The sequence below is a fragment of the Fukomys damarensis genome, unplaced genomic scaffold (assembly GCF_012274545.1).
Source record: "Fukomys damarensis isolate Sample0158 unplaced genomic scaffold, DMR_v1.0_HiC HiC_scaffold_4, whole genome shotgun sequence".
NCBI lineage: Eukaryota > Metazoa > Chordata > Mammalia > Rodentia > Bathyergidae > Fukomys > Fukomys damarensis.
The window spans coordinates 39,088,973-39,109,642 of NW_022900916.1; the positions used below are offsets into that span (position 1 = coordinate 39,088,973).

At 41.4% G+C, this 20,670-nt stretch overlaps 1 protein-coding gene across 1 annotated transcript in view; it reads right to left on the reverse strand.

The window, feature by feature from the left end:
- Nucleotides 1-20,670, reverse strand: part of Snd1 (staphylococcal nuclease and tudor domain containing 1) — a 445,827-nt gene that overhangs the window by 357,125 nt on the left and 68,032 nt on the right. The window contains exon 10 of the mRNA XM_010633440.1: nt 19,104-19,217. Within this exon, the coding sequence (XP_010631742.1) occupies nt 19,104-19,217 (114 nt within the window). The remainder of the gene's footprint in view (nt 1-19,103; nt 19,218-20,670) is intronic.

Here is a 20,670-nt window from a genome sequence, read left to right on the forward strand (position 1 = left end):
ACACACACAGACAGACACACACACACACACACACACACACACACACACACACACACAGGCACGTGTCCATTACAAACAAATGTGGCCAGTTACCCTCACAGGAGAAATTACAGAAACTTGTTTTCTGAATCTTAAAACAAGGCCTGAGTTGTGTGCTTGCAAGCAAAAATAATTTAATTATGGAGAGCAACGTGAGCACAGACAGGCTCAGGAGGGGGAACCTGCCAGGAAGAGGTGTAGCTGCTTAAAGAGGACTGTGCCAAGGGTAACTCCCCAATCAAAGGCTCTCATCTGACCTGTCTTTCATTACCATGACTTTAGGATCTCAACCAGAAGATCTGCTATTTCCAGAGCAGTCTCTCAAGAGATCACCCTTACCAGCAACTTTCTAGTTTCTTGCCCAGGCAAAGGGCAGGTGCTTAAAAATGCCTACTGCACTTTGGCCAGCAATTTAACTATGCAGAAAATCCTCAGGCACAGGAAAACAAAGAGGCTTCCAGCTGGGCACAACTGCACAAAGCTGACCCTAGGTACTTAAGAGGTGGGATCCCAAGTTCAAGGCCAACCTGGGAAACTTAGTGAGACCCTCTCCCACAAAAAAAAAAAAAAAAGCGGCAGAAACTTCTCAGTGGTAGAGCATTTGCCTAGCATGCACCAGGCCATGGGCTCAAATACCAACAAAAATGATGATGATGGGGGCAGGGGGAAGTAAAGGAAGAAAGGAGGATTCCACAACAAGAAAATGAAGGCCAATTTGTCTGGAGGCATTTCCACTGTATTTTTCTACAGCCACTCCTGCTGAGTCCTAGCCACTAATCTGCTCCATATGTTAAATGTAAGTTACACTGCCCCTGGGTGGGGGCACTCTGGGTGGATTTATTGCCACCCACCAAGGGTACAGAATAGCTAGCTAGAGGCTTCATTAAAGCCTGGAAAATTCCAAACAGCCCCTTGAGGATGCAGGCCAAGGGAGGGCAGATGATTATCACCAAAGAAATCATGGTAGTTGTCTGGGCCTCTGAAAGCAACCAGCACAAGGGAAAAACAAGTTATTAAAAAAGACAATAAAATAAATAAATCAGCCTTTGGGGTTCACATAAATATTTTGCTAATCAGTTAAAGGACAGTAAAGCGAATATAGAAAGAGTACCTAACATTTAATGGGATTTGGATAAAATATTGCACTTTCTAAAAGTTACTCAAGTGTGGCTGGGAGTCTGTAAGCTAAAATTACTTTTTCAAAAGACCAAGATACTACTACTTTCTTCTTCAAGACCACAGAGAAAGCCCCATTCAAATGATACAGTATCACTAAAAGATCTCCAGCGCCAACCCTCACCTTTCCCTTCCCAAGACTACAGACACATTTCAGCACAAACCCACTGTTCTTTTCATCAAAAGTGAACCAGAGAGATCCGGTATTGCTCCAAGCTACACACCTGTGCATAAATTAAACTGTCTCCACTCACACTTCCTGAGCAACAAAAACTAAACCTGCAAGTGTCCTTCCAAAGCCTTCTCTTGGCTCTTACAGCTAGCTCTCTACAGCCATTAAAGGGCACAGGAAGAAAGCTCATCAGATAGAAGCGGGAAGGTGGAAAGAAAGTTGGAGACCACGCTGGGGCACACAGGTGATTGCCCTCAGCAAGCAACTGTCTGATAACTTAACTCTTCTCTCTCCATCCTCCTCTGGTCTCCTAGGTTCCTTGGACCATGTTTATGTGAAGCAAGGATCTGAGAGAAGGGACACAAGGAAAAGACCTGCATAAGAAAACAGTAAGGAGGGTCTCTCCCCTCCTGTGGATGGACTTCACTCAGATAAAGAACTGAGCCTGGAGAAAATAGCTGTCCTCAAGGCTTTTAATACCAGCCACCCAGTCTGAGAGGAGGCTCTGGGGTAATCAAGGTGCCAGTCCTTTGCCAGCCAAGATAAGGCTGCCCACAGAAAACATTAACCCTCTGAGAAATGGCACATTAAAAATAATCTGAGGGCCAGGGATTTAGCTCAGTGATCCCGCTGCCTGCCTCTCAAGTGCAAGGGCCCAAGTTCGATTCCCGGTAACAAAAACAAAAACAAACAAACAAAAAAAATCTGAGAAAAGAGGACAAAATTGAGTGTTCGAACAGTGTAGAACCGTGGGGGCAAACCTTTGACACACGTGCTTGAAGCAGGCTGTTTGTAGTCTAAGAAACTCTAAAAAGTTCGCCATCACTAGTGTAGAATATCTTCCAATTCTATCATAAGATTAGCCAAACAAAGCATTATACCAATTTCTGGTTTGGATAATTTTAATATGCTCTCTGCTCCCAACTAGTAGAGCCAGTAAGTTAACAATGAACAGCTGAACCTATGTGTGGCACAAATAGCGCACTGTACTGGGCTGCATTTGCCCAGGGCTAAATTTTTGTTTTAGGATATATCTGAGATATAACCTCTAGGTTATAGAGCCCTCAACAATCCGAACCATCACTCTTTTTAAATACTAACCACTTCTTGAGCTCAAACAAGATTATGTTGACAGTACGTATGCACGTTCCACATACAGAGAGACAGAGGGCTGTGGGAACCCTCCCAGCTCTCACATCCTGCCCCCTGAATGGGCCACATCCACCTCCTCAAGAAGGAGGCAGGCTATATTCCTTCAAGCAAGCAACCAGGGGTTGTAATTATCAACTGGTCAGTAATGTTGTTCTGTTAATTAAATATAATTGCTTTATATACACCTACTTGGGGTGAATGTCTTTGTCACAATAGGATACGATTTAATGATCTGCAGTGTATCTGTGCAAAAAACAAGTGTAAAGCTTTGAGAGCAGCCTACTGAGCAGCACATGAACTGGAACAAGGGAGGATACCAGGGGCCCACGTTCCCATTCAGGCATCTCAGCACCTCCCAGCCAGGGCAGCTGGAAAGAGCTGTGAGGCCCCAGAGAAGACTTAGCCATATCTTCCACCTTTCTATTCAACAGCAGCAAGTTTATCCTGAGCTTGAGAGGAGAAAGCCAGTCTGGCAACAAAACACAGGGGGCCTGGATCCAGTCCTGCTTCTAAATAACACAAATAGATAAGGAATTAGGTGATTAGAGTGTGTACTGCCAGCAGGACTAAATATCAGCTCCTCTGGGAACATGTATCTGTGGTAAGAATGTCACACTGTGTAATCCAGTGCAACTTGCCCAAGGGCTATCTCTGATCTCAATGGACCTGCTCGTGCTTTCTACTTCAAGGCAAACCTCCATTTTAAGAATAAAGATATAATCATAAAAATTGGAGATAATTTATAGCTCAAAAAAATAGGTGGTAACTAGTTAAATAAAATATGGTACATCCACATTATTTAAAACTACATAACCATTAAAAATTCTGTTTTAAAAAATTATTTAAAGGCCAAGGGAAATGCTCACTTACAAAACATGAACAGAGGCACCGGTGAGAAGGCCATGAGATATTAACAGATGCTGCCTCTGGATGATGGGATTTAAGTAATTTACATTTTCTTCTTTAAATATTCCCAAATTTATAAAATGAATGTTACATTTATAATTAGGGAAGTTTCCTAAATAGAGAACCATGTAAAGATGAAAGCAGACATAAATCATCTAATGGGGTTAATGTAAAAAAAGAGTGAATATAAATTAAATCAATAATGAAATCTAGAAATAGGTACTCCCAGGGCTTGAAAACCTTTGTAAAAATGACTAGTATTAAGACCCTTTGTCAAAAAGAGAGGAATCCGGGACAGAGATTTAGCTCAGTGGTTCTACTGCCTGCCTCTCAAGCCCAAGGTCCTGAGTTCAATCCTCAGTACCTAAAAAAAAAAAAAAGAGGAATCCAATCTGTTCATAGGGGACTGTTTGAAGTACTGTAGTGAGATTATTGCCAGGAGAACTTTATATAAGAGACAAGACCTTTAAACAGATATAGTGGCTGGAGGAAGTAGAATGCTGCCCTAGAATATATGAGCACCTGATTTCAATCCCCAGCACTACAAAAGAAAAGGGGGGAAATGCAGGTTACCCACTTATCTCAAGTTAAACATCCATTAGAAATATAAATTAGAGGACCAGGGATTTAGCTCAGTGGTTCCACTGCCTGCCTCACAAGCACAAGGACCCAAGTTCAATCCCTGGTACCAAAGCAAAACAAAACAAATACACACACACACACACACACACACACACACACGTACGTCTCTCTTGTAAATCATGGTACTTCAACAAACAGATGCAGGAAACAGTCTAACTTTGTAAAAATATGTTGAAGCAAGAAAGTATGAGTTGCAATAAGAAAGACAATCAGCTATAGCTTCTGGTAGAAGCAGAAACCTGAAAAACAAAAGCCTGGAAGGAAGTCCACTCAAGACTCCAGAAGAAAAAGCCACCAACATAACCAAAATCCAAGCTCCTGTGGCACATGTGGAGGGAGTAAAAGTTCTGGTCCCCAGCTTACCAAAGAAGGAAACTTTGGAGCAAGTGACAGAATTTTCCCAAGGCTCTGTTTCCTCATCTGTCTAATCAGGGCAGGATTTGGATTAAACAGGATGCCCTGTGCCTCATGCCTTGCCTGGGCCAGGCAGGTATACTTGGGGCTGGCACAGCCTTCCACTGTGTCAGCTATCTCCTTTCTTCATATTCTGTAAATAAGAAGCAACTTTTTCTACAAGAAAGAACCTTTGGCCCATCAAATCATTCTGGTCTGGTGGCTGAAATTCCTATCATATATTAACAAGCCTGCAAACTGACTTTTAAATCACATTTCTTTGTACTTATTTAGCATAAATCAGTTAATCAATCTAATAGCACTGTCAACCTACAGAGCTCAGAGCTGAGCCCTGAACAGAACTGAGCAGAAGAATTCTGATAATGCCTTATTAAAGGACAGGCTTTCCTCTTCCTCAGTCCACACAGAGCTGCCCCAAACACTATGTCTGCACAGCATACTTGCATGTGCCAGCCAAAACTCAGAAGGCTCTTGAGGATTTGCTGGGCTGTCTGCTGAACTGCTGGCCTTTGAGCATGTGTCACAAAGCACCTTTACTTTCTTCCAACCATGCAAGGGCTACTTACTCATGCCAGAGGCAAGCACAACCTTAACCTGCACCCTATTCTCCACTTGACTATGCTCAGTTAATAGAATGCACATGAAGTGTGAACCTAGATTCAATAAGGTACCACTTCATAAACCTTTTCTCTTGTTATCATGAAATGAAATTTAGACCAAAACTGCAAATACCAGGCCCTGCCTAAATATTAGCTGAAATGATGTAAGAACTCTAAGAAACTCTACTCTTCCCTAGAGAATCTTCTCTTTCTCTGAAGCAAAATTCCTATCTCTTTTCGCTAGATGTTTTAAGCAATGGTGGAAAAAGCGTGTTATTGTATTTTTTTTAAGACAAAAGACATTAATATATGAGTTGTTTTTTCTAAACTAAACCCTCAGTATTCAGGTTTAATTGCAGTATTGGCACTTTGCAATAAATAAGTGGGTTTGGGGTGGCAGTTGGCACCCCAAAATGTTCGCCATCACTATTCTAAACTAAGAGGTCTGATTAGCAGTTGGCTTCACCACCTAGGAATTGGGGTAGGGCAAGGGTGGGGCACTACTCACACAGGACAGCAGAGATACATAGTACTATATCTAAATCGGGTACAAAAAAGATAAATAGCACTGTAAGATCAAAATCCTGGACAGAGAACTTTGGTGAGCCCTAACTCTCGTGCTGCTAAAAGCAACAATCCAGAACAGCGGTTCGCAAGCTGAAGTGTCTGGCAGTGCTGGAAAGTGAACAGAAGTAGCTCAGAAAAACCAGATATGGCCTTTACTCTAAGGCAAAAGCTTAAAGGGATCTCACTTAGAGAACCAACAGGGAACACAGCTGTGCATCTGGGATAGGTCTGTGGGGTGAGGCTAAAAGTATAAAGACAAGAACAGTGGCAGGCAGTGGCAGACATGAGTACACGCTGCAACTCCATTGTTCAATCAAAATACAAGGCACCAACTTAATCTTTGTCCTCAGAGCGGTCCTGCGTAAATCTAGAGGCTTGGCGCTCATTTGCAGAAAATGAGAAGCAATAATGTGGGCGGCCATATTTGCAGTGAATCTAACAGTTAACAATCAAATGATGTGCCCTTAGAGAATTTTGTATCTGAGGATATGTGAGAAGTGCTCATAGGAGCATCACTTTCCTAGCAGGAAAGGGGACAGAGGTAAAAGACAGATATAAAGATCAAACAGCAGCCAGAAATAGCAATGAGTCCCCATTCCCCAGCTTCAGAACTCTAAGTCAGTTCAAGGCCACCAGGATACTGAAAGATGCCTACGTATCTTCAGAGGATTGGTTCCGAGACACCTCCTACTCCAGCAACAAAATCCTCAGATGCTCAAGTCAAATATAAAATGACATAAAATATGTGCACTTGCATCTGTTTAGGGAATAATGACATGAAAAGAAAGCTGGAGCTAAGCAGTAGTTCAGTGGTAGAGCACTTGGCTAGCATATGTGAGGTCCTGGGTTTAATCCCAAATACTGCAAGGCGGGGGTGGTACATGTTGAATGCAGAGGTAATTTTTTTTTTTCAAAAATTTTCAATATGTGGATGGCTGACTCCACACAGAACCATCAGATACAGAACACGAGAGTATCTAGGTGTGAGGAGCCAAAACTGCTTCCTTAGATTTTATATCCTCCAAGACTCATGCTACATTAAGATCAGTGACCTCTGCTACCAGGAGAGGCTTTTCATCCCTGAATTGGCCAAGAGTCAGGTTAGAATTAGGTGAAAGACACAGATGACAAAGTAGACTTGAAGTAAAAGCAGAAGAATGGAAACAGGGCTAAGCTTTTCATTTTTCACTCCCTCATATTAATCCTGACCACCAAAGACAGTAATAATGAAGATCAAGTAGGGCAGAGACGGAAAGGTAAAACAATTATCTAAGAGGGAGGAAGAAAGAAACTAAAGACAGATCTGAAAGCCACAGCAGTAAAAGGCCTGCTTCCTCCCATAGGCACCAAGAAAGGAAACAGTGAAATCTCTAGAGAACTGGAGTTTTGAAACTTCCCAACACTAGTAATAAATGCCTGACATCACAAATAATAAATCACCGATAATAAATGGAACTTGACATCACAAATAACCTAGAATGAGGAAAACCCCACCTCACCACCAGCAGGCTGCACATGCTCACTTGTTTCAAGACAAGATGCCACTGGGATGGGTGAGAAGCTGCTTTGAATCAGTATGTAGGAACTACAGATTTAGAGATTTTACCAATTCAGATGTCAATTGATATAAATTCCAAGATACTGATCTTGCTTGCATTATACAAATGTAGTTTTCTAGAACTTAAGATCACATTTAATAAGCATCCTAAATGTTGTTGCTCAAAAAAACTAGAGAACAATGCATGTTTTAAATAGTGAATGAGATTCAAGTCATCATTCTGAAACCCCAGCAAAGCAGCTAAAGGGCAACAGTAAACTGCAACAATGCTATGCATTCAATCACTGACAGACCCATACTGAATCCAAAACAGCACAGAGGATTTGAAACTAACACAAGATAAGAGGAATACAGCACAGCACAGACTCCTTAGTAAGATCTACAGGAACAAATAACAGAATGACCAAATTATGTTGGCCAGGAATGACCGCACATGAATCAAGTTTACAAACTCCCTCTACCCTTCAGAAGGAACATCAGGTGGAAACAGAAGGAATCACAGAATGACAGTCATGCTTAATTGTCAACTTCATTGGCTTGGCGGCTGCCCAAGGAATTAGTAAAGCACCCTTCTGGGTGTGTGGGCGGGTCACAGAGGCATGACCTGTATCTGTGAACTATACCAGTCCTAGACCCCTCCCTCTCTGGTGTTGTTTCCCTACTCTGAGTTCTGGTCATCATGAACTATGCAGCTTTGCTCTACCACAACCTTCTGCTATGATGTTCCTGCCTCAGAGTCCATGAAGTGAATTCTCTGAAACCATGAAGCAAAGATACCTCTTCTCTCTGAAGTTATAGGTGTCAGGTATTTTGTCCAGCAAAAGGAAAACTGACTAATACAGTGTAAGATTAGAAGGTGATTCAAACAAATCCAAATGAAAGCTAAAAATGTCATGGGCACATATCTATACTCATGCTCTTTCACAAATATTTGCAGATCAAAACAAAACAAACAAGCCAATTTTTTGAGAATCATGAGGTAGGGAAAAGAGAGCAAAATCGGCCCATAAGTCTCCCAATCTACCAGCTCTGGGGTGGACCCAAGGGCAAGAAGAGAGCATGTTCCCCTGAGCACATGTGCATATACTCCTAAACAGAGAGATTAAACGCTATCAGCTTTGGCCTCAAAATTCATTTCTTGCTAGGTGACACGGGTGAGAGATGAAAGCCTGTACGATTTTATTACACTGCATTTTCAGTTTGTCGGGTTCCACCGACAGTATCAGATATCCTGGGACTAATTTGTATCTTTTAGGATTGAGGTATATGTTTCCAACAGGGCCAGTGACCTTCCTCTAACTGATGTATTTTATGGATATCTAATCATAACAACAAGCCAAATGCTGTTACAAACTGAAATGAGGAGCCGATGTCTTTCTGACAGTGCCACGACTAAGTCCACGCACCTCCAGAAGAACTGTAACTTGGTACGCAAACAGGAGTGTGGATTGGAGGAACCACTCTTGTAAGTGACCTAGGAGGGATTGAGGAAAGGAGAGGTGTGGCCCAAAAGCTTTTAGAGCAAGGAGGCAGCATCCAGAGGAAACTGCTAAGGCAAACCAGAGCCCAGCTCAAATCAGGCTCAAAAAACGGAGGAATTCTGGATGTCTTCCTGAGAAAACGCTGAGCTGGTGGTTTTATACACACATACTGAAAGAATAGCAAAGCACTGGGATAACTTCTTTCCCCATTATAAGAAATGAAAGAAAATAAGCTGCTCTGAGTGATACCAAGTCTCTCTCCTCCTAAAGCACAAACTGGCCTAATAATTCTGTATGTCCCACTGGCCAAAGCCAGCAAATGGCAATGCCTGTCGATATACAACGCACTCCCTCACAGCAGCTGCAATGAAAGGTAAAGGGGAAAGAGGGTCCATTAAGAAGGTGAGTAGTACTAGCCACCCCCATCCCCAGATGCAGGACCTCAAGCAGAAACCTGGGGAAAAGGAGGCTAAAAAGGCAGCCAGGCACAGGGCATGCCAGCAGCCCACCATAGAGCTCTGCTTCATGCCAGTCATTCTAAAACAAGCCCCTCCAGCTGGAGAAGCAGATGCTACAGGCAGCTCCATACGAATAAGAATGTGGCTTTCTCCTAATTAAGGCCCACCCTCCAACAGGCAACACATGGAAAGAGTCCAGCCTTCCTCCCAGCCTTCCTGTTTAAAAAGGACAAAAATGTCCTGGGAGTGACCAAATGGTAGAATCAGTCAAGTGTCACTGTATTCTGACCAACCTGCACCACCATTATGAACAGGGAGAAGAGACAACCAATGAGAATGCAATGAGACAGACACAAGGTAATAAACACTTGAGAATCAACTACGTGCTAGGCAGTCAGCTGGCAACAGATGTGGAGAAATGAAAAATCTACTTGACCAAAAAAAAATCAAACTGAGAAGGGGAAAAAAGACAGAAGGTGGGAAGGGTATGCTATTTAAAAGCAAAAACTAGAAACTACATGTATCTAATGTGGCTTATTCAGAATCAGCAGAACAGCAGAAGCAACCAAATTCTAGGGACCAAAGTCTGAACACAAAGGTACAGCAGATACCCAACATACAGGTAATAATTCTGCTTAGTTTCACTAAGTGCCCCACACAGTGAAACAATAAAAGAGATTGTATCAACTGGCTTCTAGCAGAGAAATGAAAAGGTAAGAAACACAAAGTCTCCAGAATGTCTTCACAACTAACTACACCGACATCTTGCTACAACCAGCCTAGGCGGCCATCAATAAGATACTGAATGGGGCAAAGCAACTGCAGCCCCAACCAGGCAGCTATCGTAGAAGGTGAGATTAAGGACTAGAAAATATGAACAACCCATAAATTGACTATGGATTTTCAAAAAAGGCAAAAATGAAAAGTGACATGAAAAATATGCCTAAGCAATAGGACTGTCATTTAACAGGAAAAAAGCCAGCACTGTGTCCTTCAGCTTCCCCTTCTGGTCTCAATGGCGTGGCCAAAACTGCCTAATCCATAACTCACTATCCCATCTAAAGTATCCCACCTACTGGTCACAACTCACACACATACTGGCTCATGTTTAGATATTAGTCCCGACAATATAAACACTGTACTAATAAAAATGATCTACCAGAACCACAGTGCCTATAATACAGACAACTTAAATGTTTGGTTTTTGAAATGAACAAAATTTTCCCAGTCCAAAGTTAATTAGCCCACAAAGGACTGAAACCTACAACCCTGGTCTGCAGAAATGGCAAAGCACTGGCTGGTTGCACTGAACTCGCCTTGAATATAAATGTTGCGCAAAAAAGAAAAAGGTAATTTATTTAAACACAGTGTAGGTAGCTCTGCAATCAGTATCTCATAAATAGAGAAAGATGAAGGAAAAGCTCTCTAGTTGATTGTAAAATTAGTTCCAGCAAACAAGTAATCTGACAACCAACAAGGTTGACCACAGGAAAAAAAATACATGTATAGCTTTCAGTAAAACGTGTATCAAAAAAATCCAATGAATCAAGATATCAGGACTACTATGAATAGTCGGAAAAGGCTGACTAAGCATAGAGGAATTAAAAGAAAGTCAAGTGGGGACCAATTTTCAAGCACACTTAAAATCCTAAAATTAACGCTCTTGGTGGACTGAACCCAATTTACACTGTGTGAATGGAATATGCATTATGGGAAAAGCTAATGCACAGAGAGGGAAGACTAGTCAACCCAAAAGCAGCAACTAGATTGAAGCCATGAATGGGGAAGAGAAAATGCCCACAGAAAACTAAGCCTCATGTGACCTAGCCAGCAAACTGTGCAATCCAATTAGGAAGCAGGGAAAGAAAAACAAATAAAAAACAGGAATGCAAAAACTCCCTCCTGGGACTATTAGATACCAGGACATTGGTTTCAGCTGAAACAGCTATCAGAAACAGCTAAGGAGATTAGCAACAGACTTAAGAAATGGTAAAAAATTATGCCTATTCAAAAGCAATCTATAGAACTAGGTCTTATGCCTCAACAAATATTCTGACTTAAATATTTGATAAACGTGGCCTGTTATAATCCCAGCTACTCAGGCCAATCTGGGCAATTTAAGGAGGCCCTGTTTCAAAATAAAAAGGGCTCAGGGATACAGTGTTTGCCCAGCATGTGCCAGGAGGCCCAGGGTCCAATCCCCAATACTGTAAAAAAAGAAAAAGAAAACTGTATAAATGCCTACTGTATTCACAGCACTATGAAAGAGGGGCTATAGAAATGCAGACACTGTGTTGTTCCTGGTCTCAGTGGAGGTTAGACTTCACAATGGAAAGTGTGTGCCTAAAACAGCAGTACAGGATGCTATAGAGAAGGAAAGGTCATGTGTGTGGAAGTCTCCAGACTCAAAGGGCCTTTAAGATCCAGGGCAAGAAAGCGGGGTGGTATCTCAACACAGCAGGTATATTAAATATGTTGGTACTGTCAATTCTGAAACAACAGAGAATTACTGCAGCTCACAGGACTGAGAAGAGACAAAAAATATGAACATACAGCACAAGAAAGATTTAGATAAATTGAAAATGTAGAACTATGTGATAGTTATGATTAAAGCAACAAAGAAAGAGAGATGGATGGAAAAGGGTAAATGAACAAGTTTGGAGAAGGATTAATCATCAGGACCCACCAGGAGATTGTTAAAATCCCACAAAAATTATTTGAAAGAGGGAAGCAAGATCATGGGAAAGGCGATATATAACTAAAGGAAATGAAAGAAAATAAAATTTGTAACAGGAAGAAGAAAGCAAATCCAAGGGCAGCAAGATAGGTACATGCTGTCTTCTCCAGTTTAAAATTCACTTAAAAGATCAGTGGAATGTACATTTTAAGAAACTGCTATCTACCTAGATACCCAATGTCTTGACCTCATCACAAGAAGCCAGGCTTGACCCTCAGAGACCTCACCAGCTGAGAAATAGATCATAGCAATGTTTTAAGCGGTGACACTTAGATATGAATCTTAAAAAAAAAAAATCAGTATATACACATTCTAGAATTTTAAATAGGTGAGCTAAGACCCACCACAAGTCTCCTAATAGTAGATGTTTTCAGTCTTCTAACAAAGGAGGTCTGGAGTGTTCTTCCCAAAAAATGCCCAGATCAAACAAATCTGAAACAGGTACAGAATGCCTCTGCCAGTGCTGACAAATTCCACATCTTTTTATCACATTGCTGCAGTCCCCAAATCTCCCCACTGGAAACCAGTGAAATGCTATATCCATTTTGAAGAGCCTTTGCTTTTCTCCAAGGTCCTTAATGCCAAGCAGGAGTCCCTCTCTAATTTGCTATTTGCCTTATGCTCCCAGTCACAAACACATCAGTCAGTGGGTTTAGTAGATTACCCCCGTGTTGGTATGCATCTCAGTGGTACCATCCCCTGCCTGAGGGTCCAGAGGGACCAGAAGTCCATCCTGCTTTCCAAAACCTTAACTAGAGGAAATAGGTTGAGAACCACTTTTAATCTGTCTACATGCCAAAGTCTCCTAGGAATCTGTACAATGAATGGAGTTACCAGAACCCTAAACAGCCCTGCCTCTGACAAAATGCCCTTAAGAATTCCAGGACATCACTAATAATGTACCTACCTGCAGTTCCTCTCTGCCAACTGCCTGCCCAGGCGACTCCCAAGATGAAGTAAGGACTCAGGGAGATTGAGCAAACTGCAGCTTTAACAAAACTGAACCTTTAGTGCCTGGGTCTGCATATCTAGAAGCCCTGATGTGAAAGAACCTTTATGTGGGAAGTGAGTTCACAGGGAGGAGGCTGAAAGACAGGGTGAAGGAAGTGAACAGACACTGATAACATCAGACGACCAGCTGGGGAAAGACTGCACCTTTGGTTTCCATGTGTCCCAGAGTACCAAGCTCAAAAACTTTGCATGTATGATGGGGAGATAGCTATGAGGGAGAAACAGACAAACTAAAGAAAGGAGTTGAAGAAAAAGGCCCTGCAGCTAAAAGCAAACTTTCCACACTAAACACTTGGCGGGTGGGTGGGTAAATTACACACCTGTTTTCAAGGTAAAATTTAGCTCTGGATCTTTCTGCCAACTACAATAGCACCACAAGAGCAGGCTTCACGGGAGAATAAGTCAGCCCCTTCATTGAATGCCTGGGGGCTGTTTCCTTTGTCATTAATACTCCAAGTGTAACACAAAGCCCCCAGCAGCCCTGGGCAATAGAACACTAGGCTTTCCAGTTTCAGATCAAAGCCAAACGCTCCCTAGGAAGTCCTGAGATTGCACAATGTGCTATCTCCCTTCAAGGCAGCAGCTCAGAATGCCACAGCCTTTCTGGAAGACATTGCACTTATGTGGTTCTGGCAAACAACTAGATAAAACAAGCTCTATCTTTAGGGAAACACTGATGCGTGTTTAGTTGCACAAGTGCACCACATGTGAGTGTTCTTAAATGGCCTTCAGCCTGAAAGAGACACAATCATCATCACTGGATACATCAAACTGGAAATATTAATAATAATATTTCTGGGGGAAATATCACACACTTCTGCTTTTAACCCTCCCATCATACTTTACATCAACACACCAAGATCCAATGAAATCCCAGCATCACAGGCTACTTAAGAATTCCTGGATAATTCTGGAATGCAGCTGCCTTGGTGAAAATTGCTCCTTTGATCCAAGCAATTCTTTTTTTTTGGTACGGGGATCGAACTTGGGCTCTTGTGCTTGTGAGGCAGTCAGCAGAACCACTGAGATAAACCCCCAGCCCCCCCCCCAGCAATTCTTCTTTCAGGATTTTTTTTTTAATGGTACTGGGGATGGAACTTGGGCCCTTGCGCTTAAACCACTTAGCCAAATCCCTGCCCCACCCCCAAAGCAATTCTTTATCCAAGCAATTATCCTGGCTCCAATTAGAAAATAATCTGGAAGTGGGTGGGTGTGGAAGTATACAGTTAGCCTTGGGAAAAACCTTGTCTTCCAGTATAATTTAAGAGAAAGGAACCTGTCTCTGTGAAAACAAGAAAAAGCCAATTTGCCCTCTTATCCTCCAAATGAATAGATTTCTCAAAAGATCTGTATTATTTGATAACAAACTACTAGAGCTTTTAGGGCAGGAGGAAGAGAAATGGCAAAATAATCTCTTCCAAGCAGGGTGTGGTGGCACACACTTATAATCAATCAATCGATCGATCAATCACACCACTATGAGAGGCTGAGGCAGAAGGATCACATCAAGTTTAAGTCCAGCAAGGGCAACCTAATGACACCGTGTCTCAAAATGAAAAAATAAAGAGGATGTAGGTAACTCAGCATCCAAGGCCTTGGGTTCAATTCTCAGGGGCAGGGGCAGGGGGGCACACCTCTATGTGTTCTAGAAAGCCCCACTGAGTCTGCATCTGGGAGCTCCTGGGTAAGCCTCCCCATCACAGAAATCTCCGCACACCATCTGCCTGCCCTTGAAGATGCTCCTGCCAAAGACTTCTCGCCACCTCCTCCTCCACTTCCTTCATCTGTGCCCTCTCCCATTTGGTTCTATGGTTTAGGAAAGGCTCCGATACATAAACTATTAGGTTATATTCTGCTCCACTTCAAAGCTATGAGCCCTATAAAGTGCCCAGTAATTAAACAGAAGGTAATCTCCAAAGAATGTTCCAGTGCCCTCAACAATCCATCCATCACCTATCTCCAAACAATCCTCAAGCACCTTGTGCTTCTGCAACCACAAGATCCCTCCCCAGCTCCCAAGACACATCCTTGATATTTTCCTTGGATATTCTACCCACCCTGATCTAACTAGGGCAGGCACACATTCTTGTGTGTGCTGTGTTTTGCACGAGGGCACTTGGCCAAAGGGACAGAGAGAACAAGAGCTGAAATTCAACCTCCACTCTGCCAAGCATATGCTCTTATGGGAGGCTCCCTGGAGAAAAGGGCACCCTTCTGTAACCTGCACAAAGATGCCATAAGGGCTAACAGAGGTCATGGCACCAGCTTCTATTCTATGAATACTTGACTGGGCTTCCAATGTAACTATAAGAATAGCTGAGAAGTAGTAAAGGAAACTGGAGTGCAAGACTCCAAAGGGGATCCCTATTGTCTAGACTTTAAATGCATATAATCATAGTCCACTAGGAACCCCACATGATTTTTCTTCTTGTATCCATATTTTTCTCTGTTAACTTTAGAATAAGCACAGAGCAGAATCTTGCATTCTTCATAAGACCTCTGGGAAATTCTTCAAGTAGAAAAAGCAAGGATTCGGACTCCTCCACTATGAAGAGGGATGGTTTGAGTAACAACCATAGTCTCATTCACTGCCCTATTCTCCCTTGGGTCTTTGGTCTTGAGGCTTTTCAAAAGAAAAACTAGAACTTGCAGCAGATCCGCTCTGATCTAATAAGATCTCTTATAAAATACAAATTGCTTTCTCATATTGTAAAATCCCACCACTGACAAAAGAGTTCTTAAATCCAAGTGTGACTTTCCCTAGTATAAGTATTTCTGGGGGGGGGGTACCAGGGATCGAATTCAGGACCTTGCACTTATGAGACAGGCGTGGTGCCACTGAGCTACATCCCTAGCCCTTAAAATCCTTAAATGTAACACCTAAAAGTCTTTATTCAACACATGATCCCTGCCTAACAACCAAACCCATTTCTCAGCACTCCTAATTAGCTATCCCCTTGTCTAGTCATACACACTTACCGTACTTCAGTTCAACATAAGGTCCATATTCTCTCCTCTTCCAATAGCATCCTGAGATGTTCCCCAGACACATATGACCCAGCCCTGCCTGTCGATTAGTATCACATGGTGGCACATCACTTACCATCTGCAATGGCTATTATCTGTTCCCCAAAACTTGACACATTGTTGTTATTGCTGCTTCCCTGGTCAGAAATTATCTCCCACTTTTCAGGGAGCTGCTCCTGATCACCCTTAACCTTTTAACCACTTAATGCTGTATCCCTAGCATCACTCGGGCAGCCCATTTGTTGGCGCACTGACAGTCCTGACTGCTTGGGCAGTCAATTTTTTAAAATTGGTTGGTACAATTGGTGGGGGGGTGCCTGAGATCGAACTCAGAACCATGCACTTGCGAGGAAGGTGCAGTGCCACTGAGCCAAGTCCCCGGCCCAGTATACTTGTGACATACATAATAATCACATTCATCATGGAGAATGTGTACTTCTACATAATATATTTTGATTCTTTTTTCACCATTCCTTTTGTATTAAGTAAATTTGATTAAGCTGTCATTTTTATATATCCTGTTATAAAAATTAATGAAAAAAATCGCAATTTTTGGTCATCTTGTATTTAAATATTGGCCCAGTAAGTGGTTAAGGCTTTAAATGTCACTTTCTCAAAGAAACTTTCCCAGATTATACACTTTCTCTAAACTCAATTTATTTCACAACAGTTGACAAAAATGGGGTTTATGTACAATGTTTCCCCTACTAGACTTAAAAGTCTGATGAGAGTAGGACTAGGAAACTATCTGTTCATGACTTACTATATCCCAGCACAGCACCTGGCAGCCAGTAAATCCCGATAATTAACACATCCACTCCATTTCCAAAGCTGAGCTGTCCCTATCAGTAGCCACTAGCTTCATGTGCCAAATACATCCCTGAAATGTGACAGAAGGAATTCAGAGATGTGGGATAAGTGTAAAAAACATGCCAGATTTCAAAAACTCAGTTAAAAAAAAAGAAAAAGGAAATATGTCATTAATGTTTTAATATTCATTAAATGTTGAAATGCTAATATTTTGGATTACGGTAAGTCAAATAAGATACGTGAAAGTTAACATATTTCAGTTTTTAAATATAGCTATTTGAAAATTTTAAATAATAAATATAGCTGACACATACAGGTGGCCTATATGACTTGCACTATAGATCTAGAGGACAGTCCTGGTCTGCAGTGCCCTTCTTCCAATTTGTTAATTTCTTGAATACGCCAGTGTACAACAGTTGCTCTGGGAAGCCTTCCCAGATCACCCACCACAACCTGGTTTTCCAGGGTGCCCTCCACCATCATATTCAAGGTATGCTCTATTATCTTACTTCTAATGGGACTGTTCAGAGCACACACTGCCAAAGGACTTTAATGAACAAATAATGGATATTTCTCCTCATTTCCCTCAAAAGCCATATGTTGCAGCTATTATAGCTAAGCCTTACTGAGAACTTTCTTAAAATGGAGAAAGATATCAAGAGTAAACAGGACAAAAAGAAAACACAGAAGCAGAAAAAAAGAGAGGCAACTTATTTTGGTAGGAAAGAAGAAATTGTATTATAGTATCCTGGCTAAGCTAGGAAATATATTCTAACAACTTCCCACAGGCCACTAGGTTAAGAAAAATGCATCTTTTACCCACTGAAGCACTCCAAAGGATTCCCAAAAAACTTAAAGTTCTTATCAGGTTGTTCTTTCTTCAGAAAATCTGGTATCATCCTACCTAAGCTACAATACCCCCCATTTCCTAAAAACTGCTTAAAATTCAACTACATAATCTATATTAACATAATGCTTTGGCTGATGATGCAGGCACAAAAATTAACTTTGAAGAATTTTGAAGTTGTGGTTGCTGTGGGAACCTTAATTCCAACTGTAGGGCACAGATGCAGAGCTGTGGACTACTCCCAGTACTGATAAAATTGGAGACGTGTATTTACACTGTGCAATGAGGCACGGCTTCAGTTACTGAGAGAATCTCATTTTGGCATTTCTAGTCTTTCGTGCATTTAAATTCTCAACCTTACCAAAATACTGTTTGCTGCATTAAATTTCCTCCTCTATGAGGGAAAAAAAGGGAAAAGAATGAACTGATTGGCCAAACATTTAAATCACCCATCCTGTTTTTATTTTTTATGCATGATCTTATTCAAAAGACAATCATGGTATTTTTATTTTACTCTTATAGGATGTCTATAAACTCTCACACAAATGGAAACAGTGTATGAATTTCAACTTGTGCATGCACCACGACATGTGTATGTACAAAACATTGGAAAGGCAAATTTTATATCTTTAGAACTACAAAAGCAACAAATTTTTTTTTTAAAAAAGAATATAGTAAATACACAGCATTAACTTCAACCACAATGTTCAGTTTCAGAAATCTATCCAAACACTTGCCTGTGGCAGTGGCTCTCACTAAGGACCTAGTTCTACAACAACTGAACGCAGACTTAAGTTATCAGGGGGCAATAGTAAGAATAGGAACAATGTCTGTAAAATTAACCCTTACAAAAGAAAATGTTCAACCTGAACCCCTAAACCCAACCACTCACAACTCAAAAGAATGGAAAGAAAATAACCACAAAATTTTAAAACACAAAAATGGCCTATCCATATGCTGAATACCATGGAAGTTTTCATCCAAAGTATAATTTCTCAAAATTGATAAACCCAAGTCAGACACGTTAGTTAGGCAAGCACTTATTCAGCCAAAAGACTCAAACAAATAGCACAAAACAGCGCAACTAATTATAGTCACAACTTGCAAAAGATGAGGAGGAACCCAGGGAATATATACACATTTCTTCATAGAGCAAAAATATAAGGAATTATTAAATCAAAATGACCAGCAGAAACAGACCCTACTACAACACAGGTGAGATCCCGAGTTGTTAATGGATAAAACTCACCTACCATCTTAAATGTCCCAATCCTAACTCTGAAGCCCTATTAAGAGTGCCAAGAGTACCCATTCGAAATGGAGCCAAGCAGTGAGAGTAGCTCAAGCAACATGGAGATAAGCCCAATGTTAGCCAGACTGCAAATATTAGAAAATAATACACTGGGGATTTCAAATACTTGTCCTTTTGCACTCTTGCACACACTTGTACCATTAACTAATTCCCTTTGATTTCTGCACAGAAGGTTGGCCACTGTCCTAATGTTACCTGTGTGTTTTCCCCCTCCAGCCTTGGTGGTCGGATGCTGGACAAGTGGATGGTCTTGTAGTCTCCCGAGTTCAGCTTCACAACAATGGCATCAGCATTCAGAACCTGCATCACCTACAAACAATAAGACAAAAATATGTAAACTGGCACTGATAGTCCCCATCACATGCCAAGGAACAAGGCCCACCACAGTTACAGGTAGAAAGTGAGATGAACAGCCATTTGCAATAGATCCAGTATCATACAACAAGTCAGAGAAAACTATGCTATGACTTCCCAGAGACCTTTTGATGATTTCTCAACATGACAGAATCTACATCATTCATAAAGAGGGTCAATCTTATTTCTCTTGCCCTGACCAAGACATGTGGTTAACTATAAAGCATCACTAGAAATTCAGTCTCTATATGTCACTGAAGATTTTCATAAGAGAGATTCTAAAGTAAAAACAAAACACTTATCTCAATATGAATCTAGGAAAAGAGAGAGACAAGGTTGGATTAGAAAAAGGTATCAGGTGAAAAAGAGCCAAAATAGGCGCTGCAACAGAGAGCAGAAGAATCAAAGGCAAGAGAAAGGCAAATGGAAATGTCTTTTTGGCATGGAAAAGAAGAAACTTAGCTGTTAATCTCACAGGCAGAAATATTAAATTACTAAGGTATTACCTTGCCTACCTCTAAAAGCCACCTTTTTAGAGCACTACTTCAGACCTCTCTGTTGTAGAAACCAAAATCATTAACATCGTACCACACTCTCAGTTGAAAAAGATTAACTTCCAGCCTGGGGTACAAGGATATCTATTTGAAGGGCAAAAGCACAAATATTCCTCTGTGAAGGTTATTAAAACATTCCCAATGTGTAAAGAACAAAATTCCATTCAAACTGGGACAGGGCCACATCAGGGTTATAACCAGAACCCATAATACAGCCAGCAGTCTAAAATTCACCCAATTATATTCAGACCCTGTTGTTTCAAGGCTGTTTTTTTTTTTTTTCCAAGCAATAGTTTGCTACAAGGTAGCTGCCGACTACAAAACACTGTCACCATCCACTCCATCTGCAGAATGAAAATCAAACTCTTCTATGCTTCAATCAGGCCCCATCAGGAACCACCAGGTGGCTGAACAAACTATCCAGTCAGCTGCCACACAGTTAAGAGAAGACTGGCAAAATTTCCCCCCTTTTCTGCACAAAACAAGCAGATTCTTCTCTGCTATGATGGCTATCATACTGGAAAGTATCTAAAGGCAAGCTGTTCTATTTTCTTGAAGGTCTAAGATCTTTTAGCACAAAATACACCCAATTACTTTCAGATTCCTCCAAAAACAGCTATTCTCTACTTCTTACAAACAAGCAGAACATCACAGACCAAAATGAGTAAAGAATGCTTTTAAAGAACAATCTGAAGAAAGCAAAGAGGAGAAACAAGTGAGAATTTATGCACGACAGAAAATGGCAGAAGCGAGCCGGGCATGGTGGTGCATGCCTGTAATCCCAGCACTCGGGAGGCTGAGGCAGGAGGATCACTGTGAGTTCAAGACCAGCCTGGGCTACATAGTGAGTTCCA